The sequence below is a fragment of the Phallusia mammillata genome, chromosome 2, assembly GCF_965637545.1.
Source record: "Phallusia mammillata chromosome 2, kaPhaMamm4.hap1.1, whole genome shotgun sequence".
In the NCBI taxonomy this organism is placed as follows: Eukaryota; Metazoa; Chordata; class Ascidiacea; order Phlebobranchia; family Ascidiidae; genus Phallusia; species Phallusia mammillata.
In genome coordinates, this window is record NC_137253.1 from 26,779,231 (window position 1) to 26,798,053 (window position 18,823).

The 18,823-nt window shown below is 38.3% G+C and overlaps 3 protein-coding genes across 4 annotated transcripts; 2 read left to right on the forward strand and 1 right to left on the reverse strand.

Annotated features, from left to right (window-relative positions):
• Nucleotides 1-2,174: 2,174 nt before the first annotated feature.
• Nucleotides 2,175-5,511, forward strand: LOC145215229 (uncharacterized). Of its 2 annotated transcripts, none has more exons than XM_080083908.1 (3): nt 2,175-2,353; nt 2,579-2,794; nt 4,734-5,511. In XM_080083908.1, exons 1-3 carry the CDS (start codon nt 2,227-2,229, stop codon nt 5,219-5,221), a joined length of 831 nt encoding a protein of 276 aa, XP_079940034.1. In that variant the 5' UTR covers nt 2,175-2,226; the 3' UTR covers nt 5,222-5,511. The 2 variants fall into 2 exon arrangements, with proteins under 2 accessions (XP_079940034.1, XP_079940033.1); XM_080083907.1 differs by having other exon boundaries at nt 2,176-2,353; nt 2,576-2,794.
• A 556-nt stretch (nt 5,512-6,067) lies between these two features.
• Nucleotides 6,068-7,813, forward strand: LOC145215230 (uncharacterized). Its single transcript, XM_080083910.1, has 3 exons — nt 6,068-6,289; nt 6,578-6,665; nt 6,872-7,813. The coding sequence occupies exons 1-3, from the start codon at nt 6,239-6,241 to the stop codon at nt 7,207-7,209; spliced, it is 477 nt and encodes a 158-aa protein (XP_079940036.1). The 5' UTR covers nt 6,068-6,238; the 3' UTR covers nt 7,210-7,813.
• Nucleotides 7,814-7,990: 177 nt separating this feature from the next.
• Nucleotides 7,991-13,105, reverse strand: LOC145215228 (isocitrate dehydrogenase [NADP], mitochondrial-like). Its single transcript, XM_080083906.1, has 10 exons — nt 12,897-13,105; nt 12,695-12,789; nt 12,454-12,619; nt 12,096-12,256; nt 11,793-11,939; nt 11,228-11,364; nt 10,887-11,038; nt 10,317-10,429; nt 9,354-9,544; nt 7,991-8,776 (listed from the first exon to the last, which is right to left on the reverse strand). The coding sequence occupies exons 1-10, from the start codon at nt 12,994-12,996 to the stop codon at nt 8,695-8,697; spliced, it is 1,344 nt and encodes a 447-aa protein (XP_079940032.1). The 5' UTR covers nt 12,997-13,105; the 3' UTR covers nt 7,991-8,694.
• Nucleotides 13,106-18,823: the final 5,718 nt, after the last annotated feature.

Sequence of the window (18,823 nt, forward strand, 5' to 3'; positions counted from 1 at the left end):
TTTGTTTGCATTAACATGTAAAATAAACACTATACCATTCTTGCCCTTTATGTTTAAATATATTTGTAAACACAGTGACACACATATATAAAAATAGATAATTTTAATGCACTTCTATAACACCTAGAAATTCATATAAGAGGTTTATCTATATTGACATGCCAGCTAACGATCGTAAACGTTTTAACTTGCCATAAACTTAATTTTTCAACACTCTTTCAAACCATACAGAACAAACATTCAAATCAAACAATAGGTCGAAGAATTGTCCCAGAGTGCAAACACATTATCCAAAAATTCCGACCCAAACAAAGCACAAAACACCAACACGGTAACCCACTACCTTGACACCGCAAAACTCTACTATTGTTACGGAATTTTACGCGTATCCGATTTCACACAGGCCGGTGACACGACCAGGATGAATGGAAGAGCAAAGGCGTACCAATGTAACCTAGGAAACAAATCGCGACGTGCAGCACCAGCGCCACGAAGCGGGAATTCTGTGCGAAAGCCGTTTTTTGATTTACTTTCACAACGATTAGCAAAACCAAGGAATTAGATGCCAAAAAAAAGTTACCGGTAAGCTTAGATAGACCCCTACTGATGACTTGGCCCTATAAACGAACTAGTGCTCACTTGTATATTATTTTCGATATATTTTGCGACTAAATCCGTCACAACTGCAAATGGTACTTAAACAGTTCAACTTGTTGCATGTAAAAATAAATAGACAAAGGTTTACAATTACATAACAAAGAACAAACACAAAACTTGAGCGGGTAAAGGTGAACATTGCCATAATTTACCTCAGGCTATTTAGGTTCACCAAAAGGCAATTGACAATCGCTTCACTGTGGTAAATGCACTCATGAGTAACGTCATGTATTCCCTGTCACCAGCTGATAAAATCAGCATAATCGCCTTGGACAAATCGGATTTGGTTCGAGTGTGATTCAATGCACAATTAGGCTGTGAAATATCGAAGCTATCGCGAAACCGAAATCACAATCGGAAATCAGTAGAAGTCTCGTCTCGACACCGATTGAAAAGACTGACTTTAGTTACAACGTGTTTCGTCAAATCGACAAGAAAAATCACAGTATAGGATCAAAAGGACCAGGGCCTAATGGCCAAGCTGGCGAATACAAAGGGTCGTTGTTGATTGTAACAGAAGGCCGAAGCGCGTTTGCTTGCCGACTTTTATCGGCTTTCCTGTTTACACAAGGGCGTAGGTTGCGACTCAGGCTTCAGGCTGACAAAAAGACAAAGGTGTCAGTGAAATAAATTCGTAGCTTACACGACCCTAAGCTTAGCCGCTTTTGCGATGATACAGCTCACTTTGTGGCAAATCTGGTTTATGAGATTCGCCGTGGCAGCTTTCAAATGTGTATTGTTCATCTCACCATGAAGTGCGGTTCCTGTGGCGAGGCATGCAGGCAGTCTTGTGGTTGGTTAGTTATTGGTCGCAGGTTTATTACAGTCAGGTGCTTGCTGCATTATGTACGGTGTTGGGCCTTCGTTGAAGAGTTAAGTTTCTTCTTTTGCAGCCTACGTGTTGCCTAATTGTATATTAGATCTTTGGTGAATAAGTCAGCAAAACCTTGCGTTGGTGAGGAGTACGAGTACACAAAATCAGAGGCCATGGTTGACCATTTTAGCTGCAAGCAAAGGCAAGTACTGTGATAAATGTTTTTTCGCAACAAGAAGTGTATTCCAAATGTGACTGTTACGTACGCACATTGAATTATGACCTCACAGTGCTGCCAGACAAAGGTACTAGACAGGGAACAAACAAGTGCGCTGGGTTCGATTTCCGGGTAGGCGGTTGTTGCCTAATGAACTGTCATAAATAGGAGAAGTCATGCCTAAAAAGTTATTTCGGTTCTCTTCATAAGTTTTTGTTGTACAGATATGTTTCAATGTACAACAATGATTTTCATCAGTAAGTCTTGGTTCTATAGCAACATGTTATAGGGACTTGCGTTTGTGTTTTACTATTAGTGCTTTTTGCGATAAGATTTAGGCCTTTGCCAAGATAATGAGCGACATGTTGACTGCATGGAAGCATGCACACAGTCATGTTTTAAACAGGTAGAATTTGGCAGGAATTTTTGAAAGTGAAATTTTGAGAAAGTTTTGTACACGTAGAAGTTCTACGATAGAACATAGATTAAATTCAAAATACATGTCGTTTTTAGTGCCAATAGCAATGTGTCAAATATAATGTCTTGCATAGCGACGTTGGTCATTTTCTGCTTGGCTTCCTGTCATGCCGCAGAAATTGTGGGCAGGTCACATGACTTGGACGTGGGCGGTGATTTGGGAACTTGTCTTGGAAAACCCACCCTAGGTATGAACTATAAGCATTTGCTCAAGGCCAAGTTTGTGTTTCGCTGAGAAAAAACTCCACATTTTTCTGTCAATGTTACATTTTCTTTCACAAGTAGTTAAATTTCCTACCAAGGTCCCGGTTTTGCGCATTTTTACTTTGAATGATATAATCTAAAGATTTTCACAAAACCACGTATTTTGGATCCATAAATCATGTGACAAAACCCTTTGACCTACACAGAAGGATTAGAAACGAAATCCGCGGCATCGGACGTAATCCTTACCGGCACTGTTTTGGAAATCTTTGCCGAACAGGAGGCAAATCCCGCTCGGTCTGACCCGGCAACCACCCCCACCTCCAACTACACCAGTACCTCTGTGGGCAGAGTCAAAGTATGGAGGATAATGAAGGGATCGGTGGATGACGTTACTAAATCCCGCCGCAGACGACGCTCAACAGGTAACAAAATGTCACCATGTTATGACATGCAGCAATTGAATGTATAAACCTGGGTTAAATTTTGACTTCGGCTTAAATAGTGAACAAAACTATTTAGTATATAGAGTGTTTGTTTAGTTTACACATAGGGGGTAAATTTAATCATAGAAAGCTGCCAATGCGCAACGTGGGCAAAAAGAAGTTAAAAAAATATATTTCGGAAAATCGTTGTAGCTACAAGCAAGGTCAGCGCACAATCAAGAAAAATTGACTTTCGTATATTCGCTTGGAAGCATGTGTTTAGCAACTAGCCCCGAATAAGTAGCTTTTTTTAACAATGCATTGCAATACGAAGATGATTGGAAAACCTAATTAATTCGCCATAACACCTAAGCCTGGCATAAGGTAATACTTCAATCAAAACTCGACTAAAAACAAAAAAATCGTAAAACCTTTTCGTTTCTTGTCGATTTTTTGCACATGCGTCTTGAAATGTGTTGTTTTGTGTAAAGTCATATAGCAGTGGTCTGGAAAACAGACATATTAAATGCACAGTTATGTATTGATCAGATATCACATATTTCCTAGTTTAGTCAAGTTCGATAAAATTCATAGTCTTGTGAGTGATTCACTGTCAAATATCTTTCCCGACAAGCAACCGCGGACAATATTGGAAAAGTCAATAGGCATTTCAGTGTTTTAAGTGTTTCCCTATTACCAGGGCCAACATGACAAAATCAAATGACCCCAAACCGAACTTGATGTAAGGCGATAATAACACTGCAAAGATTTTCCAAAACCCAAACGAAAATTTTAGCAATATGTTTGCAATTAAATGCTTTAGGAATTTTCAGACATGTTTATTTTGTAACACGATCCTCACTACTGAATGCTTTAATTTTACTGGATGCTCCAAAAAAAATCATGGCATAGACCAGTGGTTCCCAACCAGGGCCCATAGCCCCCCAGGGGGGCCACGAGCTGTGTTCTGGGGGGGCACAAGTGTAGATTCACCAGAAACACCCACTAAAAGCCATTTTCTTTTTAACATTATTCCCTATTTTAATCGACTATTTCACATACTATTTGTGTATAGTGAGGTTTTTTTACAATTACAGATTCTTATTTACGCTATTGGACCTCTTTAAAGCCGAAATTAGTACCAATTTTCAACACGAGATTGCCATTTACATTTTTAGGGGGGCCACATATCCTACAGGGTTACTTGAGGGGGGCCACGAAGCCCAAAAGTTACTTTTAGGGGGCCACGGTCCACGAAAGGTTGGGAACCACTGGCATAGACTTTTATCTGATTACTGCCGAACTGTTTTAAACAGCCGTATAAAGGGAAATTTCTGAGTTTTTACAAACTTAATTCCTTGAATATTTTGACTAATTGTTTCTTTAATGGCATAGTAGGCTACAGTACCGCCATATTTTTAAGTTGTGTCTTAACGTGTAAAGTATTTCAGTGCTCTTCAACCTTTTTTGGTTTGGTGAACCCTTAAAGTTATTGTGACGAACTCATGCACCCTGTTTACTTAAAAGGTAAACTGAGGTAAAAAGTGACATGGAAAATCGTTTTGCATGTCGTTATGTCTTACCCTTTCAGTGCGGTTGACATAAATTAACGTCAATCCGCACTCTGCGCAAAACGTCTTTTAACGTAGACACACTGAAAGTGTTAGACATCAACATTTTAAAAAAATACAGAGATTCATTTATACATCAGTTGAAACCTACATCTTTTTTTTCTAATATCCTGAAAGTCAAATATTAATGGTTAATTAAAAGTTTGTGATGCACACAAACTACCTTTTCGTACTGGTGCATCCCATGCATATTTTGGTGCACCATGCACACCGGTTGAAGAGCACTGGAGTATTTTGTACCTTTGTGATAGACTTCGTTGGACTGCAAACTGTCCAAATACACATTATTACGACAATTGCCCTTGCAGGAAAGAAAAAGAAGCGAAGCCCTGACGAGAAAACAACGATAGCGGGCCAGAACAACCCGGTAATCGATATCCATGGATTAAGAAACCACCAACTCTGCGGGACTTTTATCCTGGAGGGTGAAACTCGGGTCTTCTTCCTGAAGAAAATGCAGGATCACCGCGATTCGCGCTCTAAAAGGCGAAAGAGAAGCGGGAAGAAAAAGGGAAAAGGTCGAAAGAGGAAGCGCTCCGGGAGCAGGGGAGAGGACATAAAAGTAAGAGAAGGAAAGAGAGAAAAGGGAGCAACCCTTGGAATGAGCGATTCGCTTGGTACAGTTTGGAAACGACTCTTGCGCAAGGAGAAGAGGAGCAAAGCGCAGGGGAGGAAGGAGAAAAGAAGCAAGAGATCAAAACGTATGAAGTCATTACTATTAATGAACAACGAGCCTGCAAGAATCACAATGAAAACACTTAACAGCGTAACTGCGTTTACAGCCAATCTTAAATAGACCGTTCATGTGTTAAATATTTTTTTGGCTTGAGCAACATTTTGGAAAGCAAAATACCATATGTGTGGCATATTTGGTGAATGAATTTTCTTTGAGCCTGGCATGTGTTTTCTTACTGTTGCGCCGGACGCAATTTGCTTTTTTCGGGCATTGGCTTACCTGTCCACCGCAAGATGTCTGTTTTGTCTGTTTTCTTTCATCATCTTTGATTGCGTTAATTGTTTGCTTGCTTTTCGCTTTTTTCAGGTAGCCCAAGTCACATTCCACACAATTAAAAGAAAAACTTAATACTTTTTCTTATGGAGACGGGTTTACTTTAAGCAGTCTATTGCACATTTGTTAAAAAATGATTGAGTTTAAGAAAAGTTTGCTAACAAATATGACAACAAGAGTTAGTTTACGGCAAATAGTACTTACAAACAGAACACTGTATTCTTCGTCACCAGCTTTTACGACCCATAACGAAATGGTATACTTCATATACATGATTACATATATAATTTACCAAAATTGCGCGTACGATCACGCTATGGTATATAAACCGACTCCTTGGTAATATAATCAATGGCAAAAACAGCAGCCAAAGCCGTTTTCAGTAATTACCGGATACGCGCTTTGCAATCGGAGCAGCAAAGGCAATTTACACGTAACACGACAGCGTGTCCGACCGGTCAAGTAAAATACATGTTCGACTGCGATTTTGCAAATATACAATCAAAGACGTGTTCTAAACAGAGATTGATTGCAAACACTGGGGTTTGTGACGAAACAGCGACTGCTGCTTTTCGTGACTGCTGTTTGCCCCCAGGGTTAATATTCGAGTACATGTTCACAGCAATGATGACGTGTATACGCCGCGAGTAACGTTCAAAGAAATGTTTTGTGACCTTGCCAGTGCCAGTTGACTTTCATCAGCTGTCTGTGAGCTGAAGTATTGCTTCTGCAGGTCCTTGTCACAGGTTTTTATATATACCGAGTGCATAGAGATCTCAAAGAACAGGATCTGTGACTTTCGAAATGAAGCGACCCGTTTGGGCTTTGATGATACTTGTTAGTGTCTTTGTCAAGGTAGGTTTTTGAGTTTTGCAATCTGAATATTTTCAACCGTAGATAAAAATAAAATAAATAATTTTCCGTCAATATATAATAGCTTATGCTACCGTAAAGGTTTTTTTTTAATGACCCTTCGTAGTTATTTTTCACCTTGTTTAACGCCATCAAAGTCAAAAGTAAACTTTCATAAGAAAACCTAAGACCCTCTGAAGTATAATATCAGTATGTTGGTAAACGCCTAAACGGTGTTTAATAAAACTATTTAAAACTAGTTTTAAGTCGTAGCTGTTTATGTCGTTCCAGGCCGAGGACAACGAAGATCAAAACCCCAAGTTTGCAAATCCTGCAAGCATCGTAGAATTTCCACCAGTGCCACCACAATTTTGGTCAGGTAATTAAACATGTCCTTCGTTTATTGTTGCAGTGTAAATTACTTAGTTAGAGTTGTATCTCGACAAATTGCAGCCGACTCTCAGCAAGCCGCAGAATGAGACTTGTCGCGATAACAATACGGAATTGACTTTATAATTATAATACATATTCGCTAAAAAACACCAAAGCATTTTATCGTTGTACCATGAACTTTTTATTTGACAGCTGATGGAGAATGCATTGACAACCCCACACACGCCGAAGACTGCAAAGTATGGGCCGAAAAGGGCTACTGTACAGACACAACTATGGGGAAGCACTATCCACGGTGGATGAAACGTCACTGCCGAGCCAGTTGCAACTTTTGTCAAGTTCATGGGCGCAGTAACTGGATCATTGCTCTTAAATGGTTCGTGGCCATCGCTTTTTACGTTTGGATTTTTGGATTTTCCCAAACAATTTTACCTCGTCCCCGCAAGGTGTCGCTAATGATTTCATCAAGTCGAAAACGCACCCGTTTTTTCGTCGTAACTTTAATAACTGTAGCGCTGTATTATTTATAGCTTTTAGTAAACTGTTCCTACACACTAAAACGTACAAAAGTTGTTTAAATGCAGCCTTTCAAACATGGCTAATGATTTTGTTGTTTTTATATTTTTTACTGTTTATTGATAAAGATATGTTGCAAATGTTAACGAGCTGTAACACGCTCCACAAACACATTATTTATGTTGGTGGTTGTAGCATGAACCAAAATTGTTGAAAAAACAATCGCACAAAAGTGCAGATAAAACGGATTTCAACGTCCTTATCGTGCGCAACGCACATAAATTTAGATTTCAGTGTAAAACAACATCGGTGGAAATCTTTAAGATGTTTTACATGAGTTTTTCTGTTCTGTTATGTGTTCAAGGTTAATGTCACGTTTGCAAACTGGTGCCAGGCAACGCAAAATTTGTATGGTAACCACGAAACTGAAATTGTAACTACGTAACAGCCAATTGTAATACTCTGCTGTTGAAAGACACACTGGCGTAACTGTTTAATTGTTTTTAGTTTTGTCATTTCGATATTTCGTGCACTTCAAAACTTCGTGTTATTGTTTTGGTTCACAGTTTTCTAGGACCAAATTTCATTGAGATTAAATGATAAAACTACGCACAAAGAGTACAGATTTTTATTTTGGTAACAAACCTAACTGGACGCTTGTTGCAAATAGTCTTCAAAGATCGTTTGTGTAACGCACACTTGCGTAAAGTTTAAAAAGCTCTGTTATCGTACAAAGATGTTGCTAATGGAGCAAGTTCGCTAAAACCTGGCTCTAAAAACAAAAACAAATATCGCCAAACTGGGATTCGTTTATTTAACAGCATGCCTCGAACAGTCGCTCGTATGAAGCAGGCGCACAGGGAAAAGAAAACATTAACTCGTCGGTGACAAAACGAAGGCAATTCACAAAATTCTCCTAAAATCTTTAAAATATCAACAATCACTGAAGTGTCTTGCCACACAGCCACAACATAGTGGGCTAAAAGGCCTTTGCTTGACGGGATCTTTGGCAAACGACTAAGAGCGATTGATACAACAAACAAACACACAGAACTAGCTAAAACTACATTTCATTTAACACGATGGGGAAAGAAATAGAATTTGCAAGAAATAGTATTGTTACTAAGTTTAAAACACAGCTAGAAATCAATAAAACTTGTTTCGGTAAAGTCTTTGAATAGGCACTTCTAAAAAGATTTTTGCACAAAAGTGGTTTTGACTTCTGAACTATGTTCTTCCAAGAGCAAGTTACAAAATTATCACTAACCCGAAGTACATTATTCTTAAAAACCAAACAAAGAGCACCAGTTCGAATACAACATATGTTCCTAATTTAAAACTGTTACAGAAGTAGTTATCACAGCAAGAACATGAATAAAGAAATGAATGGTGTTGATTTAAATGCTAGGCAATGGAAAATATTTGATGGCTAATGTTGTCTTTGGGCAACTTTCAAAATCATATCTTTTTAGTTTGTAGGTCTGTTGTTCAGTGCTGTTTTACTTTGAGGCTTTCTTCAAACCAGATTCAATTGCTTCCAAGAAGTCGGTGGTAATCACATAGTGTTCATTGAGTTTCACACTAGAAAAAAAATAAACTGATTATTTCCTTTTGTTTTAAAACAAATTTCAGAAGACAAAAAGTACTAATGCAACATTAGAAAAGTTTTCAATTGGGGAAAATCTACTCTTTCGGGATAAATTTGACAAGCCTTGTGGATAAGCAACACAGGTTTTAACATTTCTCCACCAAGGAAAAAAGATTCCCTCGTTCAGCCCATATTGATTCACAAAAGCACACAGGCAATAATCTCCCAACAAGATCACTAGCAAAGATTTTATCCACACTTTATTTTTGTAGCAGTTCTTGTAAAACTGGAGAGTAAATGTTTTCCGCGCAAGTGGCCAAAGATCTTAAGAAGACAAAAAAGATGGGAAACCATATACACACAAAAACTCGCTAAACATTTTTAACTAAACTACTATTTATCTTGATGCATGTGTTGTGTTCCTATAAGAACAGTCCTTACTAATTACTACCCTATAGAATTTCAGCAAACTCTGCTCTACTACATTACTTCAAAGTTATCAATTATCAATACCTAAATGTAACGTTAGTTGAAAACATCAATGTGCACAGTGACTGAACAAAAACTTACTTCTTTAAGCCATGAATGCAACCAGCCAAATCCTTAGTCATACATCCGCTGTCCACAGTGTCTACGCAAACATTTTCCAAAGTTTTGCAGAACTTAATAAGGTCATTGTTTCCGTCCAACTTTCCTCTGTGTTCGAGTCCTCGCGTCCATGCAAAGATTGATGCAATGGGGTTAGTGCTGGTGGGGTTACCCTAAAATAACAAACAAAATGCACAGTTGTTTTGCCTGCAAGTTTAAAAGATACTTCACAATATTGAGAAACCGACTTCCACAAGCGAGGATTCATGGAGTCGTGGAACATACATTCTCACATCAACACGATGAACTTTAAAACGGACGTTCTAATGCCAATAACTTATTGGTCGCTTTGGCACCATTGAGCTAGGTGTTATCACTCGACCATTGGTGCACACTGCGTTTTTTTGTGTATTTTAGTGCCCTTTTCGCCCTATAACAACTTTACGTTTTCAATTTATGTCATTACCCTGATGAAGGTTTCTTGTATGGGACATCGAAACTTTGGCATATTATAATAAAAACTGCTGGAAGGGCTTAAAATTTGTTGATTACGAAGTATTACGAAAGTTTAAACGCAAAACAGTAGCACTAGAATGAGAGTAAACATCCAGTAGAAAAGTTGAACTTATCATAAATACTTATGCAGTCAGTTTGTGTAGTTAATTCAGATTTTTATTATGGATTTATTTTTTCCACTGCAAGCATTTGACCCACAAAGTTTCTTTTTTGCAACCAACAAAATATAAAATATTATATATATATATTTCCTAAACCAAAACATGACCCTTTCTTCTCATACTATTGACTAAGTTATTTTAAAAATGTGTTCTCGGTGATTAAATACAGAACATAGTGCCTATTTCCGTCCACCTCTTGAATGGAGTATCACTTGTCAAGTGAGCATTAGTAACAACTGTTTCCATCTTAAGTTACAAACAAACCAACCTTTTGATGCTCTCTGTAGTGCCTTGTAACTGTACCGTGAGCAGCCTCTGATTCAACAGTCTTTCCATCAGGACACATGAGAACGCTTGTCATTAAACCAAGGGAGCCAAATCCTATGTACAAAATAGTGCTGTGTAAATTAAAAAATATAGAAGACTAAAAGTGTGATATATTTGATGACAGCATTTTGACTTAAAAAAAAACACATCTACAATAAACCTTGGTTAATCTGGGCCCATTTGGACCAAAAAACTGTCCGGATTAACCAATGTCAATTACTCCAAGTCTCACCACATTACAATCATACATATCCCAAGTTTTGTCCGAATTAGGTGTAGATCTGTATTAACTGAATCCAGTTTAACCAAGGTTTACTGTATATATATACATTAAAATACAATCAACTGCTCGTTACTTGCCAATTTCATTTTACTGCTCAATAAATCTAAAAAATGTAGCTTATTATTAGATAAGAAAGTGTCGTTGTGGTTTGGTTAATCGGAGATGCCTTCAACCAAAATCACATATAAAAACCAGTCCTAATGTCCTGTTATGTACAGGAAAACTTGCCTTGGGCCAAGATATCAGACTGCACGTCACCATCATAGTTCTTGCATGCCCACACAAATGCACCAGATGATTTGAGAACTTGGGCAACCATGTCATCAATTAACCGATGCTCATACCACATTCCATTGGCATCAAAGTCCTTTTTGTAATGCCTGAAAACATATAGGTTCTTGAAATAGAACAAAGCAGGTGCTTTACCAACTAAGGTTATATATACCTCATTGTTTGTTACACGATTTTAAATAAAGAAGGTACTATTCCCTTTTTATTGATGCATTGCTCAATTTATATATATACACATGTTATATTATTATCAACAAGACAAATTAAGTAAGACACACTTTTGGAAAATGTCTTCAAAGATGTCTTTGAATCTCCCATCATATTTCTTCATGATGGTATTTTTGGTGCTCATGTAAAGTGGCCATTTCTTTTGCAATGCAACTTGCATACAACTGTGTGCAAAGTCAGAGATGGACTGAAAAGAAATTTAGAGATAAATAGCCAAGAAATAAAGCAAACAAATTCATGAGGTAAACAACTCCATGTTATAGAAACCTAAAATGCTTCACATCGGCATACATACATGGTAAACATTTCTTTGACTTGTTGTTTACAAGCAAACTTGCATGGCAAACACTACTTTGATTAACTATTAACTTCTGATCAATTCAGCCAATTACATTTAGGGGTGGTCCTCATGAAAGTCAAAAGGTCATTGAAAATAAAGCAATGTCAATTTAAGTTTAAAACACAGTAACTTACAAAAACAGGTCTCCTCAGGTAACACATGAAATTCAAACATATGACAAAGATCAACCTGCCATTTCAAGTTGACAAATGCTGGGAGTTAACGGTCAAACATTTGCATGTACAAACTAAATGGTAATTCATCACCAGACTTACTGCATCTGTGTTGTACATAGCCATTCCCACTCCACCGCCATCTTTGAAGTCATAAACTTCCATATCAAGTTCTTGACTACCATCATCAGGAGTGTAAATCATACGAAGTTTTCCAGGTCCTTTGGCTACAAAGTCAGTAGATCGGTACTGCAATTCAACAAGTATAATTCATTAGCATCTGGGGCCAACATTTCTGTATTTACATGCATGTAGTCTTTAATTTTACCACATTTGCATGGTAAACACACCTTCGTGAAAAAGTCTATGAGTTAATAAGTGTTACAGAAAAAAAGAATAATTTACCTGGTCACCAAATGCATGACGGCCAATAACAATCGCCTCATTCCATCCAGGCACAAGTCTTGGCACGACTTTGCACAAAATTGGTTCCCGGAAGACTGTTCCTCCCAAGATGTTACGGATTGTGCCATTGGGACTCTTCCACATCTGCTTTAGCTTAAATTCTTAAAAACAAATTTGAAATAAATAAGGTTCATAACCATAAATTGTAATGCTGTTTGAAAAGTAACATTTGGCTGCAAGCTTATGCAAGACAGAAGATCACGACAGCATATGGAACTAAAAATCCAACAAAAACAAGCTCGAACATACAGCATATGTACAGCAACTTTATGTAAGGTCGATAAAAAATGAAAATTACCTTCCACTCTTTCTTCATCTGGTGTAATCGTTGCACACTTTACAGCAACATTGTATTTCAGGGTTGCCAGTGCAGAATCAATTGTTACCTGGTCATCTGTTTGGTCACGATATGGCAGTCCAAGATCGTAATACTTCAAATCAACATTGAGGTATGGAAGAATGAGCTAAAAAAACAACATTTAATCTTGTAATCAAATCCCTTCTTGAAAAGTTTTTTGTTCCAAATTGAAAAAAATTACTTTCTCTTTAATCATTTCCCAAATTATTCGAGTCATTTCGTCACCATCCATTTCTACAACTGGATTGGCAACTTGAATTCGTTTGTCCGTTGAATCTGAAATTTAAGATGCAAGTTCACTTAAGTGAATACAAAAACTTACAAAGTAAAGAAAACAATCACCATTATTGCAGTTTTACTGTTCACCAACTACAAAAACTTACATTGTCTTTGTGGTTGAACCTTTTTTAATCCACAAACAGAAGTTACATTCACAGATTGCCGAAGCATCTGCAGAAGGTTGGTTGTTTTGGAAAGTGCCATGTTTTATTGCACCACAAAGCAGTAGAAATAGTTCAAATATAAATTAAAATGATTAAGTGGCTTCAAACGCCGTTCCAAGTTATTCTACTGATCTAAAAAGCAAAATGAAAACACTTTCAGAAACTTCTGTCACATGATCTTCAAAACGTTTTGCAAAATATTGGCCAGTATCGGTTTTAAAAACCGGCAGCAGAAAATAAGTGACAAAAACATAAACTAATCAAATGACAATTTTTTGACTAAACGCGCAAAACCAGTCCGATGCGATCACTGAGCACACAAATAATTGTTCATTCATCGAAGCCACGTGTCAGCAGTCAGCACAAGCCGGCATGCCGACACCAAAATACAATAATTTTTACTCGATTTCGATTCGCACGGGTGATTTTGCTACGAAACATTTTTTCTTCTTGCGAAATCAACTATTTCTCATGGACCCTACAAAAAGACGCGCTTTGGTAGAAAGGGCTGACACTTCGCCTTTCATTTCCTGATATACAGACGCTAGTATGCCTCGACCTTGCCGGCGTTAGAGGTCACTCATTCTCTCGAGCACTCGCTAACGACGCGTGTCTTTCTTGTTCACACAAAGCAATCAAAGAGCCTTCCGTGTATTTCGGAGAGCTGTAAAAATGTGCGATGTCAGACTTTTCCAGACTTTCCTGAAAATTGTCGCGCCTCCAGATTTAATGCACACTGCACAGTCGTAAATCTGTCGTCGTTTCTATCGAGTTGTCTTTTACGTTGCCTGGTCTCTTGCAGCAAGGGTCGATCTGTCTACTAATTTATCTGTCTACTGTAAATTACCATTTTTTCTCGTGTCTTATGGTTCCACGCCTGCAAGCAGCTACCTTTTTTATTCTGTAAGTGACCAAACAGCAACTATTTGTTTTCCTCATTGTCTCTTTTGTTTAATTGTGCACTGCCTGTAACAGTACAAAAGGAATTCGACTCAGGTCACCATTGACTAAATCGCCTCATTGCATTGCGGACAGTAGACACTGCGTCTTGACAGAAAAAAGGGCCAGGGACCGAATTTGTAAGAGTGGAAAATTAATCAAGTTGTTGTCCAGAAATGTCTTGGCTGGTAATGGGAGGCTATTTAGGTGCTCTCACACCAAACAAACTTATAGGCCTGCAGAAAAAAAACATTACATATGGCCTCCGCAGGAAACGACTTGGCCCCAATCCGTTACTGCTGGCCGGGTTTCAAGCACTGATGGTGGTTACAAGTCGCTAGAATATTTTCTAAGGTTGTATTTTATAACTTTAAAGCATTCGAGTTTTTTCCACGACATGCTGGTCTATTATTTTGATTTTGTGGGTGCTTGTGGTATCGTTTTACGATGCGTCGTCTATTAATGCAGTATGGCTGTAGTAGACAATCTCACAAAGTCGTCCATATATGGACTATAGTCCCATATCAACCCCACAAATCTACAAAATCACACACAAACAACGAAGCACAGCCTTTAGCTACAACAAATATTTGAAATAAAAGTCATGTTTTGCTACTCGCTGGCGCTGGTTGCCCAGCATTAAATTTGTATTTGACATTTGGAACACTAAATACGAATTGTCTTAATATTCTCTGCGTCAAAGGTCGAATTGTAAGCACAAAGTGGCACTATTATATTTCAGATTTACATTGGCGCCAAACCGAGGAAAGGCAGGTCCAATCGGGAAAAGACTACAGCACCACCCGGCGACGCAACAGTAGCGTTCACTTATCCGTTAGGTGACAGGCAATTTCCAAACAAAATTCTTTTGTAGTTTTTGATCCGAGAAACAGACTTAATTTCGGTCTGAATTCGCACAGGGACATATTTTGTGCCACATTTTTTCAGATTTGAAATTAGAATTCTGATGGGTCCAGGCAAAAAGCACAGGCTTCTTACCCCAAGTCTTGTAGCCTGCCTTACATTTGGACTTCGGGAATGGGACGGATTTCGGGCTTGTAATTTTGGGTTTGGGCTCCAATTTCGGAACCGTTAACAAGTCTGCTGCAACAGCTAAGAACTGTGCACAATGGCTGTAGAAAGCGTGTTCTTGATGGATACGCTATGTTTCGTAGAGTGGAAATGCTGAACAGCGATCTGTTTGGTCACCAACAATAAAAAATTCACTAGATCGTAACGATCGAGGCACACAAAAGCCTCTTCGTAAGGTTTGGCTCATGTTTCACCATCAACTAAAATGTAACTTTTTGAAAGCTCTACGTTTGACGTCATTTTTGACCGCTTTTCAAATATTTGTTCAAAGAATCATGCCGCAAACAGAAGACTTATTGTTCCCACGATCCAGGTTTATGAGATTGGGTAGACAACCTCCCCCACCAGACCGTACCAACTCGTCAAGTTATAGCCAAACTCATGTCAACGCATTCACAAAGGGCCGTTGTCCTGTGGGATTATGATCTGTACAAACGTATTTGTCAAGTAAATCAATCAACACCTCAAGCATTTAATTCCACACAGCTGTATACCATATGTTGTCACCTTTTGTTGACTGTTTGTCGTTGACAATTGTACGTATATATACATGTTGTTTCGAACGATGCTACATCACTTTAATATCATCATCACTGTAACTCAACTTAACTTTTGTACCAATACAAAGTCATTACGGATATAATTGTGCACAAAAAGGACTTCAATTAAGGATTAGATCTAGCAAGTGATCAGCCGCTACATGAATGGTGATACCCCGTCGTGATCAGAACTCGCAACACCTTCTGATACTTTGATACTTCAACCTACTTCAACCAACCAAACAGCGACGTGAACTGAAGTAGCAAAAATCGCCACGGAAATGGAAAACAAGCAAAAAGAAGCGAACAAAGCAAACTGGACCAGAACGTCGATGACGATGTTGTTTGTGAAAAACGTTCAGAGTTAGGTTTGTACATTGATGAACGTTATATTACCAAGCTACGCCTAACTTTGTGTTATGTTACATTTATTTACACTTTTAAGATTTAACGCCTAGCCCAAACTTGGGATATGTCAAAGTTTAATATATTGCGTAATTGTCTCAAGTCTTGATAACTTTTTAGTGTATGGTAGTTGTAAGATGTCAACTAAACTATAACTTCTACGAAGAAATATGTAACGTATGTGTTTGATACGGTGGAATAACAATCTACTTAATGTGCTGTTTATGAGCAAAACGCACACACCGAGCGATCAATGAAACTCGCCGGCATGTCATCTTTAGAAACCGTCGACTCACTGAGGTTGCGATTATGTGGGAAATCGTATTTAGCAGGTCGCAAGGCTGCCATATTGTATTGCATTCATTTATTTTTATTGTCTGATCCCACGGTCTGTAAATCCTTGCATTAGGGAACGTCATCTCCTCGCTAAGCAAATCCGTGATGTCTCAAAGCTAGCGAGTTGAGCTTAGTATTATAGGGTGTAGAGAACTTTGCAAACCGTTACCAACGTACACACGCATAATTTCTTGTTTGGCCCGATAACTATTTTTTTGACATACCTCTTCACCTACACTCAATAGTTATCACAATACGTTTGCCGCAATTTTGCTGTTTATATTTTTGTTTTTAAAGTTTTTCATCCGGACAAGACCGAGTAACATTCACCAATACACAAGCAAGCACCGCTGAAGAAATGACCGCGCTTGAGAAAACGAACAATCATGTCGACCTCTGTACACCAATGAAGACACTGATCAAGCATGTAGGCTACAAGTCGTGGAACAATTTGAAAGACTATGCTGTCCGAAGAACGAATAGCGCGCAATGGTCATTGGAAAAAACTGTTTGGTGGCGGTCGCTTATGTGTTTGGAGATGTGAAAAGTCGAACTTTTATCAAATTTACCCAAATCGTAATTTGTACCATTATACAGAAAACACTTGTCAGGGGGGATACCTATGTGGGATTATGATCTGTACAAACGTATTTGTCAAGTAAATCAATCAACACCTCAAGCATTTAATTCCACACAGCTGTATACCATATGTTGTCACCTTTTGTTGACTGTTTGTCGTTGACAATTGTACGTATATATACATGTTGTTTCGAACGATGCTACATCACTTTAATATCATCATCACTGTAACTCAACTTAACTTTTGTACCAATACAAAGTCATTACGGATATAATTGTGCACAAAAAGGACTTCAATTAAGGATTAGATCTAGCAAGTGATCAGCCGCTACAGTCCCATGAACTAAATTTAGACCAAATTTGAACAGCATTTATTAACGACGATATAAATGTAAAACTTTGCACACGCATTGCGAAAACGCGTGAGGCCCCATTAGAGTTGTAAGTCCGGGGCAGGTTTTTCGAGTCGGGTTCGGGCTTAGATTTCTTTAAAAAACGGGCTTAGGTTCGGGCCTGACTTTACACTCTGTGTCAGTATTTATTTATTTTATTTATTTATTGAATAAATTTAACTAGTCAAGTAACCAGTTGCTGGACCTGACCTAATGTCAAACAACGCTAAAACGCCTTGTTCAAGGCGTCTAACTATTGTGTATGTTGTCTTGGTCTTTTCTGAGGCTTTAATGTATAGATCTGTTAATTGAACTTTCGGGCCTACGGAAAGTTCTCAAAAACGATTCGGGGTCGGGCCGGGTTTCGGGATTACACTTTCGGGTTTAGGACGGATGGGGGCTACAATTTTAGACCCGCTTTCAACTCTGGGCCACATTGTATGTAGTGCAATCGGACTGTGACCGACTGCATAAGGGTATATGGTTAAATGCACTGACAGGATCGTTTTATTAATTTTCTGACGGCACCCATGCCACTGCGTGACTGCTACCGTTTTGTCAGGTGTGTATTCGGCATAATAAGCAGTATTTGCAGAACGTGGCAACCAACGCGAAGTAATTGAGAGTTTAAGGTGCAGTATTGACAGTTCGAATGGTGAAATCAATCTTCCTAGGTAGCACACACGAAAAACGACAGGAGAATGTAAATGTGCTGCAGAAAGCAGAGATGTGATCTCACCAAAAAGAGGTGTAAAAACAAGCACAGCAATATAGAATTACAACAATATTTACTTTTCCATGATAGGTAGATTTATCATCAACAGGATCAAACAATGCGTCCTACGTGTGTAATATGTGTTAAAGTGGCAACCCTCAAAACAATTCAAGTGTTTGCCTTCTTTCCCTGACAAAACTGAAACAACACAGGTTGCTGATCCCATCCCTCTTCAGCTCTTTTGTGTTCGGTTGCAATTTGCTGTGACGTCATAAACCTCTCCACTTAAAATTTGAACCGTGGATAGCCAACCGAAATACAGAAGTAGGAGAATTAAATGTGCGCTGAATAATGAAATGTTTGCTGTGAAAATAGGGTTTTAAAATCATTTCTAAAATTGCAACAATTGTCAAACACAATGTTCCCTGTGAGGTTTCAAGTGGGTTTACGGTACTGTTATGGTTTTTAGTATGACATAGTTTAACAGGACGATGTAACTACTGTATCCATAAGAGAAACGTAACTATTAACTATCAGGCAGCTATAAAATTATTACCTAAATGCGTCATTAAGTTCCGTACTGTATTATTGCAATGTGATAAACATATAAAGGTATGAATGAATGCATTCTAATTGCAAACTTGTTTAACTTACAGTCATGTAAGTATTGTTAATTCTGACAAACAACCAGACTACTTGAATCCAAGTGGAGCATTTAACCTGTAGCCTATATATTGAGCTCCAATAAGAGTTGGGAAGAGAAACAGTTGTAAATCATGTTTGCACGCGATTCCAAACCGAAAAACGCACACTAGTGTGTTTGAGTAACACTTTGGCAGTTGAGTAAGCCTTGTGAAGAAAGCGGCCATG

Coding starts and splice junctions, on each gene's coding strand:
- LOC145215229 (XM_080083907.1), top strand. CDS start 2,227: ATGTCTTGCATAGCGACGTTGGTCATTTTCTGCTTGGCTTCCTGTCAT. Junction 2,354..2,575: donor TCTTGGAAAACCCACCCTAG/GTATGAACTATA, acceptor TGACCTACACAG/AAGGATTAGAAACGAAATCC. Junction 2,795..4,733: donor CCGCAGACGACGCTCAACAG/GTAACAAAATGT, acceptor TTGCCCTTGCAG/GAAAGAAAAAGAAGCGAAGC.
- LOC145215230 (XM_080083910.1), top strand. CDS start 6,239: ATGAAGCGACCCGTTTGGGCTTTGATGATACTTGTTAGTGTCTTTGTC. Junction 6,290..6,577: donor TTGTTAGTGTCTTTGTCAAG/GTAGGTTTTTGA, acceptor ATGTCGTTCCAG/GCCGAGGACAACGAAGATCA. Junction 6,666..6,871: donor GCCACCACAATTTTGGTCAG/GTAATTAAACAT, acceptor TTTATTTGACAG/CTGATGGAGAATGCATTGAC.
- LOC145215228 (XM_080083906.1), bottom strand. CDS start 12,996: ATGGCACTTTCCAAAACAACCAACCTTCTGCAGATGCTTCGGCAATCT. Junction 12,790..12,896: donor GGTTCAACCACAAAGACAAT/GTAAGTTTTTGT, acceptor CTTAAATTTCAG/ATTCAACGGACAAACGAATT. Junction 12,620..12,694: donor GGGAAATGATTAAAGAGAAA/GTAATTTTTTTC, acceptor TTGTTTTTTTAG/CTCATTCTTCCATACCTCAA.